This window comes from Peromyscus eremicus, chromosome 4, assembly GCF_949786415.1.
Source record: "Peromyscus eremicus chromosome 4, PerEre_H2_v1, whole genome shotgun sequence".
NCBI classification, from domain to species: Eukaryota; Metazoa; Chordata; class Mammalia; order Rodentia; family Cricetidae; genus Peromyscus; species Peromyscus eremicus.
In genome coordinates, this window is record NC_081419.1 from 4,264,324 (window position 1) to 4,284,607 (window position 20,284).

Below are 20,284 nucleotides of genomic sequence, written 5' to 3' on the forward strand. Positions count from 1 at the left end.
CAAAAATCCATCTTTTGGTTACACATGCGATTCAAATATTAAAGTAAAAGAAGATCAGTTTTGGCTGCCCTGTATATGTACATTGTTGACACTAAATATTCCTATGTCATGTTTGGTTTTAGTGTATCAAGTTTGACTTAAAATCTTTTTTGAAGGGGTTATTTGTTTTGTTTTGTTTGTTTATTTTTTGAGACAGTGTCTCTACATAACCCTGGCTATCCTAGAACTCACTGTGTAGACCAGGCTGGCCTCAAACTCAGAGATCCTACTGCTTCTGCCTCCTGAGTCCTAGAAATTAAAGGTGTGTGCCACAGTGCTCTGCTCAGTGATACAGTCTTTACACAGTCCTTGCAGAGAGCACAGATGGAATAATGGAGATTTTTCTTCTGATGCTGTCAGGTATCCTTTCTACAAGCACAATGCCGGTTCCACGATGTCCAGAGACTTTGGGTATTGTTTGCAAAGTGATGTCAGACTAAAATTAAGTGAAAATCCTGTGGCATTCCACTGACGCCAAAACCTTCCTGCACATGAAATGATATGCAACGTGGATTGCAGGGCCAACCAACGCTGGCTTCCATGCCAGAGTCTGCCAAAACATTTTGAAGGAAGTAGGCCCGATTTGTCACCATCACCCAGTATTTGGTGTCATATTACAAAACAGACTTAAAAGTTATTGGGTTTAAAGAGGTAGAAAGTAGACAATTCTTCTAATTACCTGTTTGCATGGATGGCTGGTGTTAAGATTTTAAATTGTGCTGATTATGGTGGAGGCAGAGTGAGTTTGAGACCAGTCTGTGGCATTCTACATAGCTAGTTCTAGGCCAACCAGGGCTACATAGTGAGACCCTGTCTCAAAATGAAAGATTGGATTAGCAAACTGCATGGAAGAGATTGACATCCTAGAATTTCTACCTCCTCTTGAGTGGGGAATTCTGTGAGATAGTGTAAGTTCCAGTAGATTGCTTATTCTTCTGGCCCAGCAGCACCATAGGTGTTAAATTCTTGCACTCAATCTCAGACATAACAGTACTTTTTCTTTACTGCCTGACACTTCCTGGGATAGTTATTGTTCTGGAGGGATTACTGCCTCTCCATCTTTCCACAGTTGCCAAAATAGTGTTGTGTCTGTCCTGTGCTTGGACACACCCTTCAGACATAGTAATTACAGTCTCTGCTGCGTTTTACCAAACCAGTGAGTATCCCATCTCCCTGGCTTGAGGCCCAGTATGTAGCTAGGGTGAGAACAGCTTGTATAGCAATGTACAAGGATAGCACTTGGGAAGACTCAAACAGTATTTGCCAGTTTAGTTCTTGATTTTAGAATATTCCATGGAGGTTAGTCAAAATAAATGGTGGTCTTTAGGTTGTGCCTTAAAATATTTAGAGATCACTTGCTCTGTAAACCTTCTTAGTACTTGGGAGGTAGTACTAGAGAGTGGCTGAATATGTATGCTGTTCTTCCAGAGGATACTTCAGTACCATATAGAGTGCATGATAAGATGGTTTCTGTGTGGCTTGTCTTGGTTGTTTGCCCTCTGCTACAATCTTCTGCAAGGACCAGAACTGCACAGAAAAACCCTGTCTTTAAAAAAAGAAAGAAAGAAAGAAAGAAAAGGAGAAACATTTGGAGCAAGATCTCATTCCCAGGGGCCTTTAACGCATTGCACTCCTCCTGCTTCACCATCAGGAGTCTGAGACTCAGGTGTGCACAGCACTCCCACCTTCACTTTTTGTTTTTTTTTAATTTCCCTGACAGGATTTCCTCTGTAATTTTGGTGCCTGTCCTGGATCTCACTCTGTACACCAGGCTAGCCTCGAACTCACAGAGATCTGCTTGCCTCTGCCTCCCAAGTGCTGCGATTAAAGGTGTGCGCCACCACTGCCCGGCCCTTTATCATGTTTTAATGTAAAGTTGTAGGAGTATTGTCTGCTGTGGAGTCCCTGTGCGTGTGTGGAGTAGTGCTGTCTGGTAGAAGAGTCTCCTCTCACATTTGTTTTAGGATTACAGTGAGTTCTCTTCCATAGGGGGTCAGACCAACCTTCGAATTCCTCAGGGCACCGTGGGCCAAGTCATGTTGGATGATAGGGCTTACCTTGTACGCTGGGAATACTCATACAGTAGCTGGACTCTCTTCACCTGCGAGATTGAAATGCTACTTCACGTTGTCTCCACGGCAGGTAAGGTCAGCTTTTGGATAGCAAGTGATGGGAAGAGTGGATGTGCTTGCAAGATTTGAAGGCTAGACCTAACTTCAAGATAGAATTCAAAGCTATCCACCTTTGGGGTCTGTGGGATTTATTTATCTGGGTCTTACACTGATCTTTTTATAGAGTTCTGTGCTGAGAAGTCACAGGCTGTTTTCCCCCACAGATGTGATCCAGCATTGCCAGCGGGTGAAACCCATCATTGATTTGGTTCACAAGGTCATTAGCACAGACTTGTCCATAGCAGACTGTCTGCTGCCCATCACGTCCCGAATCTACATGCTGCTGCAGCGGTGAGTCCCTGTGGTTGGCAGAGCTTGCTGCAGTGATTCTCTTGCTTTCCAGGAGCCTGGCCAAGAGCTCCTCTGTGGGAGGCCTTTAGGGATAGCTCCCCAGCTGAGGGCTTTCCTGTTCCTTCAAGAGGAGTATGGAGGAAACTGCTTGTTACTTGTTTTACTGGGTGCAGTGCTTTGTTTCTCAACCAGGTTGACGACAGTGATCTCCCCTCCTGTGAGCGTCATTGCTTCTTGCGTCAATTGCCTAACTGTCTTGGCTGCTCGGAATCCAGCAAAGGTGCGATGCCAAGTCTTTGTAACAGCTAAGGAGTATCACATTTGGAGTATACATCTAGAGGGATGTGAATACCTAATTTATTTTTCCTTCTCAGGTCTGGACTGATCTTCGACACACAGGCTTTTTGCCATTTGTGGCTCACCCTGTCTCCAACATGACTCAGATGATTAGGTGAGCCAGGTCCTGAGGGGGTGAACTGTACTCCCCACTATGAATCATTCCTGGTCAGGTCTAGCCTGGCTTTATTCATTTTAAAGAAGCTTCTTTAAATCCTCTTGACCTTGAGGGTGAGTGAGGGTAAGGTGAAGAGGAGGAGCTGGGGTACAGAACTGCTCTTCTCAGAGCACACTGGTGATTCAGTGTTTTGTTTTGTTTTGTTTTTGAGATAGGATATCATGATATACCCCTGGCTGACCTGGAACTTGATGTGTAGACCAGGCTAGCCTCGAATTCACAGAGCTCTGCTTGCCTCTCCTCCCGAGTTCTGTATGGTTGACAGTTTTTAAACTTTGAGAAATAGAGTCAGGCTTTCCTCATCTAGCTGCAACTACATTAGCTATGTGGGCATCTGCTTTTCAGCTGAGACATCCCAGGGCTGTTTGGATCCAGAGACTTGGTGTCCTATTCTCAAGCGCAGTCAGTGTGCTTTTCCTCCAATCTGAGGGTATGTGAGCTAGACCAGTTATTGAGACCTGGGCGCCATCTTACTACCTGAGCATGCTCACCTCACTCTCTGCTTACATGACTGGTGCTTCCCTAATGGCTCATTTGATTTTTCACTCTAAACCTCTTGGAGTTGTATTGTACATCAATAAAACATAATCTTAAATTATTCCCTGGCTATAAAATTGCCTACATTTGATTATTTCCCTTTGAGGAGCTTTTGTATTTTATGCTGGAGCCATCTAGACAATAACAAGAATGCTGTATAATCAGTTTCTTGGCCTTGAAATGTTGCTCATCATTTTATCCCTCTGCCTCTGTCTGTTCCTAGTGCGGAGGGAATGAATGCTGGAGGGTATGGCAACCTTCTGATGAACAGTGAACAGCCCCAGGGCGAGTATGGGGTCACAGTTGCCTTTCTGCGTTTGGTCACCACTCTTGTCAAGGTACCACCTGATGAGATGATTCTGGAACAGCTCCCCTGTTAGCTGCTGCTGTAGTCTGGTCTGTATGCAGGATAGCCTCAACTTCTGTTGGTTGAGTCTGTGCCCCTGAGTGCCTTAGTGCTTGCTTCATGGTGTGAGTTTGTTTAGTAATCAGAAGGCTTGTAGTGACAGTTGAGAATTCTGTGGCTGCTGTGGTACGTGTGAAGCTATTTTAACTGTTGTCTATGTGACTTTCTATCTTGTCCCAGTGTGTGCCTGGATGCTCCCTCCACAGGTCTAGTTTCATGGTCTGGTGTTTACCATATAGGAGGTACTTGGATGTTTCTTACTTGGTTCTCTCATTTCTCTCTCTCTCTCTCTCTCTCTCTCTCTTCCAAAGATTTATTTATTATGTATACAGTGTTCTGTTTGCATGTATCCCTGCAGGCCAGAAGAGGGAGCCAGATCTCATTGCAGATGGTTGTGAGCCACTATGTGGGTGCTGGGAATTGAACTCGGGACCTCTGGAAGAGCAGTCAGTGCTCTTAACCTCTGAGCCATCTCTCCAGCCCCTTTCTCTCTCTCCTCTCTCTCTCTCTCTCTCCTCTCCTCTCTCTCTCTCTCTTGTTTTTTTGTTTGTTTTTGGTTTTTGTTTTTTTTTTCAAGCCTCTGCCTCCCAAATGCTGGGATTAAAGGTGTGCACCACCACTGCCCAGCTTCCTCATTTCTTTCTTAAGCAGATTTTGACTGTAAGCTGATAAATATTCAATTAATGGATTGTAGCTCTGAAAAACTAGTGTATAGTTAGGGACAAGAATTTTGGAATTGAATAGAATTAGAATGACACTTGAAGTCCATTACTTGCTACTTGAATTTTTTTGACCTTAGGCAATTCAGAATTTCTGAGAGCTTCTATAGAATAGGACTAGGATATGGTCACTACCTGATGGGAGTTTAGAGGCTTGCACATGGAGATCATTCAGCAGCCAGCTTGGTGTCCCCAGACTGTAATCCTAACTTCTCAGGAGCCAGACACAAAAAGCTGACAAGTTCAAAGTCTGCTTGGGCTGCAGTGTAAGATCAAGGCCAGGCTTGCAGAATGTAGTTCAGTGGTATAGTACTTGTTATATGGATGAGGACCTGGGCTTAATCCAATTATTACTGTATATGTACAAAAACCACTCAACACATCGCACATATCCTCCTGTAGGAATAAGTAAAGGCTTAGAAATAAATCAGTCATTGTGTGGAGTCAAAGTGAGCAGTCTCCAGTTTTAAGATAAAGAGACTGGAATTAATCACACTATTAGAAGAGAGAATTTGGGGCATCAGTGTTCCCCTCTGGTGTTTTATGATAGTTGAGCTTTGGGTGTGGGTGACAAATCATTGGCAGTCAATGGCTTTCTTTGTTGTTGACAGTTCTGCATCTTTGATGGTTAGGGTACCTCTCTCCTGTCAGAATAACTTTCTTCCTGCTCCTTCATGTCAACACCTTTGGTGATACTGTCACCTTGCCTTTTTAGTTGTTTTCTCTGTTCACAGTATAGGTTCAGTTGACGTAGGAATTTCTGGTGTCTCCTTCTATTGTTGGTCAGTGTGTTCCTAGTTCTCCTTTGGACCTGTCTGCGTTTTTTGAGGTTAAATCTTGAGTAATAAAGAATCCTTTCTTACATGGACAAGGCCCTTACAGAATGCTTTCCCATAGGGACAGCTTGGTAGTACCCAGAGCCAAGGCCTGGTGCCATGTGTGATGTTCGTGTTGAAGGAGATGCTTCCCAGCTACCACAAATGGCGCTATAACTCTCATGGCGTGCGGGAACTGATCGGTAAGGACAGCATGGGCTGAACACCCTAAAGCCTCTGGCTCCCTGAAGATCTTTCCCTCCCTTCTTTGATGAAGATCATCAACACAAGGCTGCATCTTTGCTTGTCTTTTCTGGGGTCTAGGTTGCCTAATTCTGGAGCTGATTCATGCAATACTGAACCTGTGCCAGGAGACAGACCTACATAGCAGGTAATGGGGATTGTGGGACTCAGCCAGGAGGACACTGTATTGGTTGTCTCAAGTACCCTCATTTCTTCCTGACGTCTCACCTTAATTGACTCCTGTCTTATCTAGGATTTCTATTGCTGTGATGAAACACCATGTCCAAAAGCACCTTGGGGAGGAAAGGGACCACATTATAGTCCATCACTGAGGAAAGTCAGGGCAGGAATGTGGCCCAGGGATGGTACCAACCATAATGGGCTGGGCCCTCCCAAATTAACCACCAATTAAGAAAATATCCCACCGGCCAGTCTGGTGGGGCCATTTTCTCAGTTAAAGTTCCCTCTTCCCAAATGACTAGCCTTTGTCAAGTTGACATAAAATACTAACTCAGACCCAGAGCTCATTCATCTCACTATGACTTATTGTCCCTGACTCGGGTGTCATTCCTCCCTGTCATCAGAGAAGGACAGGTGAAGGTGCATGTCCGTACGCATAATCATCTGCTATGATCATTATAAAATAATGCATGGTCGTGCAGTGGTGGCGCACGCCTTTAATCCCAGCACTCGGGAGGCAGAGGCAGGTGGATCTCTGTGAGTTTGGGGCCAGCCTGGTCTACAGAGCGAGATCCAGGACAGGCACCAAAACTACACAGAGAAACCCTGTCTGTTAAAAAAAAAAAAAAAAAAGAGAAAGAAAAAAGATGCATGTCCATTAGAAAGTCTCACGTGGTGCAATGTGCTATATCAGAGGTGCCTATTACCTAGTCAGTACAGATTGCAGGCTTTTCTATTCAATGCATTCACTGCTCTGTAACTTGATTCTGAGCCCTCCCTTGTTGTCATACTTCTTTAAGTGTCATGAATGGATTAGTCCTGAATTATTTCAGTAAATGCATCCATTAAGTGATGGGTGTTTAGTTTACTTCTCAGGCTGGTCTTTAGGACCACGTCTGAGAAAAGTGTTCAGAATCTCTTCCTTTCACAGACACCTAATCTGCCTCACCTGTCTCCAGTTGGCTAGGTGCATCAGGGCAGTGCTGCTCCCTTCTGAATAAGAGCTCTGAAGCTCCTGGTAACTGAGAAACCTCTGTCTTCCAGCCACACACCCAGCCTGCCATCCCTCTGCATCTGCAGCCTGGCGTATACAGAAGCTGGACAGACAGTCATCAGTATCATGGGGATTGGTGTGGACACCATAGACATGGTGATGGCTGCTCAGCCCCGCAGGTAGGGCCTCCGCTGTGCGTGTCCGTTGGTCTTCAAGGTAGCCTGCATTTCTAAGAGCCCTGTCTTAGCTTAGCTTGTAGTTGCTTTGTTTGTTTCCCCCGCATTTCTCCTCTTAAAGATAAATATAATTCCGGGCTGGAGAGATGGCTCAGAGGTTAAGAGCACTGACTGCTCTTCCAGAGGTCCTGAGTTCAATTCCCAGCAACCACATGGTGGCTCACAACCATCTGTGATAGGATCTGGTGCCTTCTTCTGGCCTAAAGTCATACATGCTGTGTACATAATAAATAAATAAATCCTAAAAAAAAAAAAAAAAAAAAGATAAATATAATTCCACCATCTTCCTCTTTCCCTTTCCTCCCTCCACCTCCTTCCGTCTCCTCCCCTTGCACTCCTTCAGGTTGATGGTCTGTTTTCCTTTGTTAATTGTTAAACACACACACGCCCACACACACAAATTGTGTGTGCATAACAGAAATACAACTTGCTCAGTATGTTTGATGTTGCTGATATGACCAGTTAAGGGGCTAATCTCTGAGAAAGACGATTTCTCCTATTCTTAGCATTCCTTGCTTACCTGTAGTTCTGTTGAAGCATGGAGCCCTGTGAGATTTCTCCCTCCCCTTCCTTAGCATGTGAGTTGATGTTGAATTCCTTCAGGTCTTGTTTAGGCAGCCATGTTGTTGGGGTGAGGTTTCATTTCATTTCTTGAAGACACAATCTCATAACAGCTTTCGTGGTCCTTGCAGTTTCTTTTTAAAAATAGCTTTAATTCCTGGACTGTAGCTAGTGGCTGCTGCATAGCCTCTTCTCTTTCCTTGTCAGGACTGGGGCCCCTAGAAGCTAGTGAAGAGTCTGATTCGTGAAACTACACATGCTATGAGTGAAATCATGTTGTCTGAATTAACTGTGATTTCCATTTGCACCCTAGTGATGGGCCAGAAGGTCAGGGCCAGGGTCAACTGCTAATCAAGACAGTGAAGCTGGCATTCTCTGTCACCAACAATGTTATTCGGCTGAAACCTCCTTCTAATGTGGTGTCCCCTCTGGAACAGGCTCTCACACAGCATGGTATGTATTTTTCTTCCTCGGCTAAATTTTATGCCCTATGATTGGACATGAAAGTTGTTCTCAGCTCATTTCCTTTGACTTGGAAACAAGGGGCCTGGATCATACTTTATTCTGGCCTCCTGTTGTTGACATAGTAATGCATGAGGATGGAGGATGGAGTCACATTTCCTTGGTTCAAATTTAGGTTTCTGCCAGCTGCGTGACAACCTCAGCAACCCCAGCATCCTTGGGAGACTGAAGTGGGAATATAAGGCCAACTAGGGCTACCTAATGAGTTGAGTTTTAGGCTACCCTGATGACTACAGTGTGAGACCATATCTTAAAAACAAAGATTTCGGGGCTGGAGAGATGGCTCAGCGGTTTAGAGCACTGGCTGCTCTTCTAGAGGACTGTGGTTCAATTTCCATCACCCACATGGCAGCTCATAACTGTCTGTAACTCCAGTTCCAGTGGATCCAATACCCTCATACGAATGCACATAAAATAAAGTTAAATTAAAATAAAACTAAACAAACCAAGATTTCTTACCTGTAGGATCGGGATAACAGCACTGTCCCTGAGGAGACAATGGAAGTGAAGAGATAACCTAACAATATACAGAGGAGGTAGAGAGTGGGGCTCATGCCTTTATTCCCAGCACTCCAGAGGCAGAAGGGCCAGGGCCAACTGCTGGTCAAGACAGTGAGGCTGGCATTCTGTCACCAGTTCCTGACAGACCTCTCAAAAGAAATAGGAGGGCTCCAGAGGTCCTGAGTTCAATTCCCAGCAACCACATGGTGGCTCACAACCATCCGTAATGAGATCTGGCGCCCTCTTCTGGCCTGCAGGCATACATGCAGGCAGAACACTGTATACATAATAAATAAATAAATCTTTAAAAAAAAAAAAAAAAAAAAAAAAAGGCCGGGCGGTGGTGGCGCACACCTTTAATCCCAGCACTCGGGAGGCAGAGCCAGGCGGATCTCTGTGAGTTCGAGGCCAGCCTGGGCTACCAAGTGAGTCCCAGGAAAGGCGCAAAGCTACACAGAGAAACCCTGTCTCAAAAAACCAAAAAAAAAAAAAAAAAAAAAAAAAAAGAAATAGGAAAACCTTCAAACAAACAAACACAAGAAAACTTTCAAAACACACATTGGCTCATATTAGAGTGTGACTTTAAATTGGCTTAATCTGGGGGCTGGAGAGATGGCTCAGAGGTTAAGAGCAGGGGCTGCTCTTCGAGAGGTCCTGAGTTCAATTCCCAGCAACCACATAGTGGCTCACAACCACCTGTAATGAGATCTGGTGCCCTCTTCTGGCCTGTAGACATACATGCAGGCAGAACATTGTATACATAATAAATAAATAAATAAATCTTTAAAAAAAAAAATAAAAAATAAATTGGCTTAATCTGTGGCTCAGTCTCATTAACAGTAATGTTTTATATCATGTCTAAGACCATTTCTAACTTTTCCATTTGCTATGCTGGGGATTGAACTCAGGTCCTTATGCACATTAGCAGGTGCTCTGCTATTGAGTTACTGCTCTGGCCCAATTATTTTATTTTAGTTTCCTTTGAGACATAGGCTGGCCTTAAACTGTCTTTGTAGCCAAAGGGGTCCTTGAACTCTCTTTTGCTTTGTTTGCTTTTTTTTTTTTTTTAAACATTTATTTATTTATTATGTATACAACGTTCTGCCTGCATGTATCCTTGCAGGCCAGAAGAGGGCATCAGATCTCATTGTAGATGGTTGTGAGCCACCATGTGGTTGCTGGGAATTGAACTCAGGACCTCTGGAAGAGCAGTCAGTGCTCTTAACCTCTGAGCCATCTCTCCAGCCCTTGTTTGCTTTTTTATATTTACTATGTTTCTGTGCATTATGTCTGGGAGTCGGCTCGCTCTTTCCACTGTGTGGGTCCTGGGAGTTGCACTCTGGTCATCAGGCTGAGCAGCAAGGACCTTAGCTCGTAAGCCATCTCGCTGACCCCGTCCTTCAGTTCCCGGTCCTCCTCTGTTCACCTCCCAGCTGCTGAGATTACAAGTGTGTGCTGCCTTGTTCAGCCAGAGAGGTTTTTCTTTCTGAGTGAGTGTGTGTGTGTGTGTGTGTGTGTGTGTGTGTGTGTGGTGTGTGCACATGCGTGCATCTGATACAAACACGCACTTGTGTCAGGCTGTGGGGCTGGTTCTCCCTCCCCACCTTGTGGGTTTTGGGGATTGAGTCAGGCCATCAGGCTTGGCGAAGGGCCTTTACCCACTGAGCCAGCTCACTGGCTTTCCTGCTTAAGGTCTGAGGTTTAAGGTTTTTTCTTCTTCTTTTCTTTTCTTTTCTTTCTTTCTTTCTTTCTTCTTTTTTTTTAAATTTCTGTACAGTGGCTTTTGTAACTTATTTATTAAAGATTATTTCCTTAAAAATATATCTTTGCCATTAAAGCATTGGCCACCTGGACTTATTCTGGCCCATTGGAAGAATTCTAATAGGCACGCTGCTGTCTGTTTTCTTTGCTTCAGGTGCCCATGGGAACAACCTCATTGCTGTTCTAGCCAAGTACATCTACCACAGACATGACCCAGCTTTGCCTCGTCTGGCCATCCAGCTGCTGAAACGTCTGGCTACGGTAGGATCTGTGTAGCCAGCTAGAGCCAGCTGGGACGTGGGCTCTCCTTGCTGCTCTCTGGCTCTCCACCACCTCTATTTTTTTTAAATCTCTGTGTAGTGCCTGCTAAGGAACCCAAGACCTTAGACACGTTGGGCAAGCAGTCTCCCACTGAGTTACATACCTCTAGTCTCCTTGAGAACAGTTAAGAGCACTGCGCTCCTCCAGAGGACCTTCCTTCAGTTCCAGCACCTGGCACCCTCTTCTAACTTGCACGGGCACCAGGCACACACGTGGTACACAGACAAATGAAGCCAAAATACCCATATGCATAAAAAGTAGAACTAATAAAATAGTAAAAATAGAAGTTTTAGATGTGTTCTTGTTCTTATACAGAACTCCACCAAATATTGTTGACTGACAAGCTTGTAGTAGTCTGTACTCTTTGTTTTCCTTTTTAAATGTAATTTAATTTCATTATTTCAATTATGTGGATGTATGTGTTTGTGTGTGGGAATGTGCACTTGAGTGCAGGTGCCCACTGAGGCTAGAAATGTTGGGTCCTCGGAACTGGCGTTACAGGCGGTTGTGAGCTGCCTGATGTGGGCCTAGAACTCAGACTCAGTCCCTCTGTGAGAGCAGCACCTGCTCTCACTGAGTCACCTCTCCACCCCAGTTTTTCTTTTTATTTATCTTTATGTGTATGAGTGTTTTGTCTGCATGTATGTATGTATGTATGTATGTACACATGTACACTTGCTCATCAGCAGATCCGGGGTCCTCTGCCTTCTACCTCCCCAGTTCTAGGATTAATAGGCTCTCCGGTCCCAGCCCAAGGGGCTGAGGATCTGAACAGATGTCTTCATGTTTGTGCAGCAAGCACGTAACTGACCCATCTCTCTCTCCAGCCCTTACGTACTGTCTCCTCTCTCTCCTGTACATTCTTTCACTCCAGAGATTTTTGCTTGGGTTGTTTTTTTTTGGGGGGGGGGGATTCGAGACAGGGTTTCTCTGTAGTTTTGGTGCCTGTCCTGGGACTCGCTCTGTGGACCAGGCTGGTCTCGAACTCACAGAGATCTGCCTGCCTCTGCCTCCTGAGTGCTGGGATTAAAAGTGTGTGCCACCACCGTCCGGCTGGGTTATTTTCTTATTTTCCATCTACTGGAATTCTTTGGGAGTTTTTCGGGACAGAGCCCTAAACCTGTGTGCTCTGGTCTCCAGGTGGCCCCAATGTCTGTGTATGCTTGCCTGGGCAGTGATGCAGCTGCCATTCGTGATGCCTTCCTGACCCGCCTTCAGAGCAAGATCGAGGACATGCGCATCAAAGTCATGATTCTGGAGTTCCTTACTGTTGCTGTAGAGACGCAGCCGGGGCTCATTGAGCTGTTTCTGAATCTGGAGGTGAAGGATGGCAGCAGCGGCTCCAAGGTCAGCCTGTGCCTTGGGTGGAGCTGGGCAACAGGGCTTCTTGGAAGTTCAGGTATGGAACTTGCATGCCCACCTGTTCCTCTTGTAGGAATTCAGCCTTGGTGTCTGGAGCTGTCTCCACGTGGTGCTGGAGCTGATTGATTCCCAGCAGCAGGATCGATACTGGTGCCCACCCCTGTTGCATCGTGCAGCCATTGCCTTCCTTCATGCTCTGTGGCAAGACCGTAGGGACAGTGCTATGCTTGTCCTCAGAACCAAGTGAGTCTCCTCGGAGTGGTAGCTGACCCATGAACTTGACTATAAAATGGAAGTAGGTTTGTTAGGAGTTCACCTGATTATGCACAGAATACTTAGCATACAGTTCAGTACTGGGGACTGTCCTTTTCTTTCTTTTTTCTTTTTATTTGTTTGGTTTTTGGGGACAGGGTCTTATTGTATAACTTTGGCTGACCTGGAGCTTGCTATGTAGACCTGGCTGGCCTCGGACTCAGTAACAATCCTGTAGCCTCTGCTTCCCAGGTGCAGGGATTAAAGGCTTTTACCACCACACCTGGCTGGAGTTTTTGTTTTTGTTTTTTTTCAGAGCTAAGGACTGAACCCAGGGCCTTGCGCTTTTCTACCACTGAGCTAAATCCCCAACTCCTATTTTTGTTTTTAAACAATTAAAAATACAGGTTTTTGGTTTTGGTTTTGGTTATTTTTTTAATTTTGTGTGGGTTGCAAGCACATGTCACAGTGCTTTGTGAGGGCCACAGGACAACTTCTGTGGCATGGGTCCCAGGGACTGAACTCAGATCCTTAATCTGGGTGATAGGGCGTCTTTATCTACTGAGTCTCCTCATCAGCCCTAGTTGCACTTTTTTTTTTTTTAATGCACATTGGTGTTTTGCCATGGGTGTTGGGTCCCCTGGCACTGGAATTACAAACAGTTGTGAACTGCCATGTGGGTGCTGGGAATTGAACCCGGGTCCTCTGGAAGAGCAGTCAGTATTCTTAACCCCTGAGCCATCTCTTCAGCCCTCCCAGTTGCACTTCTTAAGTGGAAGATCTCTGTTTAACAGTCCTGGCTGTCCTGGAACTTTGTAGACCAGGCTGGGCTCGAATTCACAGAGATCCCCCTGCCTCTGCCTCCCAAGTGCTGGGATTAAAGGTGTGTGCCACCACTGCCCGCCTGGAAGATGTAATTTTATTTATGGACTTTTTACATTTATATAGGAATAGTTTGATTTATGAAAAATCTTTTGGGACATTAAAGTATGAAAAAATACCCGCAAGGGGGACTAGAGAGAAGGGGCTATGAGAAAGAAAAAGTGTTATTTCACCAAGTGTTTTTGTTCCAGGCCCAAGTTTTGGGAGAATTTAACCAGTCCGCTATTTGGAACTCTTTCTCCTCCCTCAGAGACATCTGAGGTGAGCCACGGTGGAGGGTAGGACAGTGGCTGGGAGTCCCTGAGAGGAAGGGTTGGTCTATAAGGTGGAGAAGAGGATTCTGCCTTGAGTAACATAAAGAATGTTTCCCAAGAAGCTCCTTCTGCAGAGCAATGCCTGCTTCCTGTCCTCTGGAAAGCAGAGTGGCCTGCTTGCTCTGGGTGGAAGGCTCTGGTGTCTCCACAGTGCACATGTTGCCCTGCCCAGTGGCCGGTTCCCATTTGCATTCCATAAATGTGTGTTTACATGTTTTCTAAGTGTTAGGTCTTTGCTTTCAGCAAGGGTGGGATGGACATGTGTTTCTCCATGTAATTAGTGTGTTATGTTCTCTCCCTTCCACAGCCCAGCATTTTGGAAACCTGTGCCCTAATCATGAAGATAATATGTTTGGAGATATACTATGTAGTTAAGTGAGTCCTTTTCCCTGCAAGGTGGTTTTGTTGTTCTTATTGTTTGTGTAGTGCTGGGGGTCAAACTCCAGGCCTTTTGCATGCTAAGCAAGTGCCTACCAATGAGCAATGTCTCCAGCACTATCCCATGAAACATTAGTCAAAGATGGAGGGGTGGGAGATGGTGGAGGCCTATCACTGAATGATGCATGGTTGCTTAGCAGGGCAGACAAGAGAGAAGGTTTGGCCCATTTTTTAGAGGGCCAGTAAACTTTCCCTGGCCAGTCCATTGATTTATGGTTGTCAGAGTTAGTGTTAAGAGTCTGTGTGACTGGAATGTGATGGAGTGGGAGGCTTTCCTGAAAGGACCTCAGCCTCACTCATTATGTTGGAGCTGATCCTAGAGCTGGCTGCCATATGAGCTGGTTTCCTCTGCCTCAGCAAGGGCCTATGCTCATCTTATTCCCTGCCTATTTTTGAATCCTGACTAGGGTTTTTGTTTTCTTGACACCATAGGGGTTCATTAGACCAGTCATTAAAAGATACACTCAAGAAGTTTTCCGGCGAGAAGCGCTTTGCCTACTGGTCAGGCTATGTCAAGTCTTTGGCGGTTTACATGGCTGAAACAGAGGGCAGCAGCTGCACGTCCTTGCTGGAGTATCAGATGCTGGTCTCTGCCTGGAGGATGCTTCTCATCATTGCCACCAGCCATGTAAGCACCTCTTGAGCACCTGGCTTTTGCTTTAAGGAGGCGGCAGTGACGTGCTGAGGTGCCTAGCACACGCAGCTCCTTGGGATAAATGAATCCACGTTTGTCCCTGGGAACTAAAGTGCAACCAATTGTCTGCAAAGAGACCAGGATGGGCGGGCACTTCGTGCCTGAGTCCTAATGAGACATCTTGAGAGCAGGACAGCGAAGTTCCAAACCCATCAGACGTCCGGAAGGCTTCTCAGCTGCATTGAGCCTAGATAGGTCTGGGGTGCGCCTCTCATGAGATGTGTAGTTGCCTCTGGTGCTGTTCCTTCTGGACACTGTAGGCGTCTGTGACGCGTCTGCAGCTGTTCGTTTTCATTGGTTCTAGGAAAAGGACAGAGGCCACTGTCTCTTTACTGTATAGTGAGTTTTAAAATTCTGTATTTATTATTAGTGTGTGCACACGTGTGTGGAGGTCAGAAGACAAAGTTCTGGAGTCAGTTCCACCTTTATTTATGTGAGTTTTGGGGTTGAAGGCAGGTCAGAGGCTTGTGCAGCAAGCAAGTGCTTTAACCCACTGAGCCATCTCCCCGGTCAGGTTCTGGTTTTGTTGTTACTGATTTATTTTATGTGCATTGGTGTTTTGCCTTGGGTGTCGGGTCCCCTGAACTGGAATTGTAGACAGTTGTGAGCTGCCATGTGGGTGCTGGGAATTGAACCCGGGTCCTCTTGCTCTTAATCACGGAGCCATCTCTCCTCCAGTCTCACCAGTCAGTTTCTAAAGAGGGAGAATGCTGGGGTTTGGGAAGGGCTTACACCATTCTTGGCATTCATTTTTCATAGTTTGGTACTGCCCTGCTGTGTCATAGCACATGGTGTTGAACTGTTCTTCCCAGGGCATCTGGACAGTATCTTTACTGATTTACAGCCTGACCTTGGCAGATGCCTGCTTGTTCCAAAAACCTTGCACACATCTCTAACTTGTTCTCTAATACAGACTGCCTGTGTGCCTGGTGTGCTAAGTCTAGAAAGAATAGGTCTGTACATACTCTTGCTATGATGTGATAACCATAGACCCCTGAGACTTGAGACCTACTGCAAGGCTTGGCCACCTGAGTGTGTGATGTCCATGTCGCTGCCTTTTAGAATCTAAGCAAACAGCAGTTCTTTTAAGTTGTACCTCTGCTGCCCTCTGCCTTTTGGGAACTGACCTGGTGGACCTTGCTCCCTCCCTCCCTGCCTCCCTTCTTTCCTTCCTTCCATCCATCCACGGCTGTTAGAATATTTGTTCTGTACCTGCAGCCACCAGGGCTATAGCAGTGAACAGGCAGGGAAGGTCTACTCTCATGGAGACTGGCCTTGAAAGAGGCAAGTCATAAAATTTATAAAATTCACAGATGGAAAATGTAACTTGAGATTGTTACTTTGCTGTAATGGTTAACAAGATGCTGTGATGCTTAACACATGAGCTAAGAGTAGTCAGGGTGGCCTCTCCAAGGTGATGCCCCAGGTACTAAGTATGTGAAAAAGCCTCAGGTGGCCAGCCTGTGGAGCAAGAAGTCTAGGCAGATGGAATCGCAGGTGTCAAGTCCAGAAGTAGAAGGCACTTGGTATGTTCAGCAAGGATGGAAGAGCCAGGTGTGGTTGGCACATGAGTTAGGGACAGCCTGCATAACAACATGGTGAAACCAGTCTCAGAAAACTAGAAAAAGAGGTTGTGGGGAGGGAGGGCTAGAATGAGCCCAGGTGGGGTTGAAGGTCATGTGGCAGGTGTGGCTTGAATTTCCTGGACACCGGGAAGCTTTTGAAAAGTGCTGAGCAGAGAAAGGATGTAGTTCTGAGGAGAGGGCAAATCTGGACTTGATTCTGAGCAGATCTAAGGATGGACCAAGAAACTGCAGGGATTAAAGCTTCATTTTAATCAGGGACACAATGACTTTCCCATTGGTAATTGCCTCCTGAAGTCTGAGAAATGTCTCAGACATAACCCTTTTCCTGTGCACTTACAGGCAGACATCATGCACTTGACTGATGTGGCAGTGCGGCGCCAGCTGTTTCTTGATGTGCTTGATGGGACCAAAGCATTAGTAAGTATGTCTGGGCGGGTTCCTTTCCCTACAGTCAATCTGGTGGTGGCATAGAGGTTAGGTCAGTCCACGGGCGGCCTGGGAGGTGTCCCCAGCTCCCTGCACCAATGCGCCTGTGAAAGGTCAGTGCTAGGGGAGGAGGGCACAAGGCCAGAGAAACTGTGGGTGGAAGCAAGGGCCGTGTCTGCTCATAAGAAGCCAAACTCCTGACTGCTGTGCTGGTCCTCCATTCAGCTCCTTGTTGCAGCGTCAGTGAACTGCCTCCGACTGGGCTCCATGATGTGTACTCTGCTGCTCATCCTCCTGCGGCAGTGGAAGCGGTGAGTGCTGTGACAGGAGAGGCGACCTCAGCAGTGTGGCCCACCCTTCCTGACTGACCTTCCGTTCTTGGAGGGGAGAAGGATCTAACATACTCCCTACTTCCAGGAACTGGAGCGGCTCGGCAGACAGTGTGCAGTGAGGCCGACTGGCCCCCTGTGGCTGCTGAGGTGCACTGAGGGCAGTGGGTGAGGTGCGTGTGCTTCCCCCCTTGTTCTTTCAGAGAGTTGGGTGCTGTGGATAAAATCCTTGGGCCCTTGACAGAGGTCCTGGAAGGGGTACTGCAGGCAGACCAGCGGCTCATGGAAAAGACCAAAGCCAAGGTGTTCTCTGCGTTCATTACGGTATTACAGATGAAGGAGATGCGAGGTGAGCAGGCAGCCTGGGTCCGAGTTCCTCAGGTTAGGACCACACGTGTTTTCTGTGACTCTCCAAGTCCAGCCTTAGAATTTTTACCCTAGGAAACACTGTATTTCCCCCGTCCCTTCCTCCCAGTAGTATGACACCCTCCCTCTTAGTACTTAACTGCCTTTCCAGCCCCTGCCTAGGAGGACAGCCTTGGTGTGCAGTGACAGTGGCCTGCCCTGTGTGACAGCACCCTTCCCATCTGTTCTGCAGTAAGTGACATCCCCCAGTACTCCCAGCTGGTGCTGAATGTCTGCGAGACTCTCCAAGAAGAGGTGATTGCACTCTTTGATGAGACCCGCCACAGCCTGGCATCGGGCAGTGCCGCAGAGGACAAGGACAGCATGGAGACTGATGACTGCCCTCGGCCTCGGCACAAGGACCAGCGTGATGGGGTGAGGGAGCATTAGCAGGTGGGCTGACAGCAGACACACCATACTGGTAGCTGTCTCTACCCGGGAGGAAATGGGAAGGCGGGGCCTGAGGAGCCCCAGAGCCTTGCGGGGTCAGGACATTAAGAGAAGCCCAAGGGCAAGCTCCAGCCTCCCTGCCACTTCACCCATGCCCAGTCCCAGGCAATAGCCGGGAAAAGTAGACCATCTTCAGGTCTCAGGTCAGCGTCTTCTCGTGGTCTGAGCAGTGACTGATGTGAGCAGAGTAAAGTGAGGACAGGAGGGAGCTGGAGAGATCTGCTTCACAGGGCAGGGACTGAGGGTCTTGAACAAGGAGAAGAACGGCCCATTCGGAGTCCAGAAGAAAACATTGGATACTCTGTGTGTGTGTGTGTGTGTGTGTGTGTGTGTGTGTGTGTGTGTACACATATAACATATACAATGTTCCTTTGGGGAGGTAGCGTGTTTCAAGACAGGGTTTCTCTGTGTAACAGCTCTGGTTGTCCTGGAACTGGATTTGTAGACCAGGCTGGCTTCAAACCTACAGAGATTCGCCTGCCTCTGCCTCCCTTTTGCTGGGACTAAAGGCATATGCCACCATGCCCCAGCTAGAACAATGTTTTTTAAACTGTAGCTCACAATCTGTTATTTGGTTACTACCAGCATTTTTTTCTTTTAAATAGTAGAGTCCTACTGTGCCCAGGCTAGCCTCAAACTTACTCTTTGACCCTTTGAAGCAGGGTTTCTCCCTGAACCTGGGGCTTATGTTTTCTCACCTAGGCTAGAAGCCAGTAAGACCTACTGATCCTCCTGTCTCTGTAGGCCTCAGAGCTGAGGATACAGGCATGTGTGGAACTCCTGGCTTGTTATGTGGATGCTAGGACCCATGCTCCAGTCCTTAGGACTGGATAGCAAGTATTCTTAATGCTGAGCTCCATTATTGTCTTTTTTTTTTTTTTTTTTTTTTGGTTTTTCGAGACAGGGTTTCTCTGTATAGCTTTGCGCCTCTCCTGGAACTCACTTGGTAGCCCAGGCTGGCCTCGAACTCACAGAGATCCGCCTGGCTCTGCCTCCCGAGTGCTGGGATTAAAGGCTTGCGCCACCACCGCCCGGCTCCATTATTGTCTTAATGTCTCTCCAGCTCCATTATTTTTCTTTTTTCTTTTTCTTTTTTTTTTTTTTTTTTAAAGATTTATTTATTTATTATGTATACAGTGTTCTGCCTGCATGTATGTCTGCAGGCCAGAAGACGGCACCAGATCTCATTAGATGGTTGTGAGCCACCATGTGGGTGCTGGGGATTGAACTCAGGACCTCTGGAAGAACAGCCAGTGTTCTTAACCTCTGAGCCATCTCTCCAGCCCCTATTTTTCTTTTTTTCATTAAAATTGTTTAAAATATTTATTTTATGTGTATGAGTGTTTTGTCTGCGTGTATGTATGTACACTACCTGCATGCATGCCTGGTGTCCCCAGAGGTCAGAAGGGGGCAGTGGATCCCCTGGAACTGGAGTTAGAGATGGTTTTGAGCCACTACATGGTTGCTGGAAACAAAAGCTGGGTCCTCTGCAAGAGCAACAAGTGCTCTTAACCTCACAACCATCTCTCCAGCCCTACCCTACTCCTTTTTCAAAGAAGATGGACTGAATGTAGATGATTGCACTTCTGGATCTCAGAATGTTAATCTCTATTTCATGGTTGATGTGGATCAAATTATATACTGCAAAAAGACATTCTTTTCTTTGTCTGTAATTTAGTGTTTTGACAAGTCTCATGGGAAGGTTCTCTTCTGGTCCTGTTTGTTTGGTGTTCAAAGGTCCACCCATAGCTGTGGTACTATTGGCAACTGATGGCTGCTAGGAAAGGGGGAGTCTTCTTGAAGGGTGTGACCCTGGTCAGATGACTGTGCTCAAGGGGATGGCCCCACCCGGAAGTAATTGGACTCAGTGTGTTTCTTGTTGGTGGTTTTTGTTTTTAGACAGGGTCTCACTATGTAGCCCTGGATGGCCCGAGACTCACTTATGTAGACCAGATTGCCCTCAAACAGATCTGATTGCCTCTCCCTCCCGAAAGGCATGTGCCACCATGCGTGGTGATTAAGAAAGAAAGTTGAGTAGGTAGGGAGGTGGAGGTGGATCTGAGAGAAGTTGAGGGGGTAAATATGATCAAAATACATTATAGGATATTCTCAAATAGCAAAGATACTAAAACTAAGTGTGTAGAACACTGGTGCTTGGATAAAACCTAAGGTTGGAGACGAAGGTGAATGATGTGGTCAGCACGAGGTTAGGCCACTCAGACTGCCAGTGTCAGAATGGGGTGGACTTGCTATTCCTGGAGAGATGGGCACAGGAGACTGGCAGGGCAATAAGCAGGAGTGGCATCAGTCACACTCCTGAGAGGAGCTTTGGGGA

At 46.5% G+C, this 20,284-nt stretch overlaps 1 protein-coding gene across 2 annotated transcripts in view; it reads left to right on the forward strand.

The window, feature by feature from the left end:
* Positions 1-20,284, forward strand: part of Nup188 (nucleoporin 188) — a 57,305-nt gene that overhangs the window by 32,918 nt on the left and 4,103 nt on the right. For both annotated transcript variants that reach the window (XM_059259974.1, XM_059259975.1), the window contains exons 16-34: positions 2,029-2,181; positions 2,375-2,501; positions 2,694-2,781; positions 2,876-2,952; positions 3,776-3,890; positions 5,575-5,695; positions 5,817-5,883; positions 6,960-7,088; positions 8,020-8,159; positions 10,645-10,751; positions 11,952-12,158; positions 12,247-12,416; positions 13,499-13,568; positions 13,929-13,996; positions 14,492-14,687; positions 16,679-16,756; positions 16,991-17,076; positions 17,298-17,443; positions 17,693-17,874. In XM_059259974.1, coding sequence (XP_059115957.1) covers positions 2,029-2,181; positions 2,375-2,501; positions 2,694-2,781; positions 2,876-2,952; positions 3,776-3,890; positions 5,575-5,695; positions 5,817-5,883; positions 6,960-7,088; positions 8,020-8,159; positions 10,645-10,751; positions 11,952-12,158; positions 12,247-12,416; positions 13,499-13,568; positions 13,929-13,996; positions 14,492-14,687; positions 16,679-16,756; positions 16,991-17,076; positions 17,298-17,443; positions 17,693-17,874 — 2,327 coding nt within the window. The remainder of the gene's footprint in view (positions 1-2,028; positions 2,182-2,374; positions 2,502-2,693; positions 2,782-2,875; positions 2,953-3,775; positions 3,891-5,574; positions 5,696-5,816; positions 5,884-6,959; positions 7,089-8,019; positions 8,160-10,644; positions 10,752-11,951; positions 12,159-12,246; positions 12,417-13,498; positions 13,569-13,928; positions 13,997-14,491; positions 14,688-16,678; positions 16,757-16,990; positions 17,077-17,297; positions 17,444-17,692; positions 17,875-20,284) is intronic.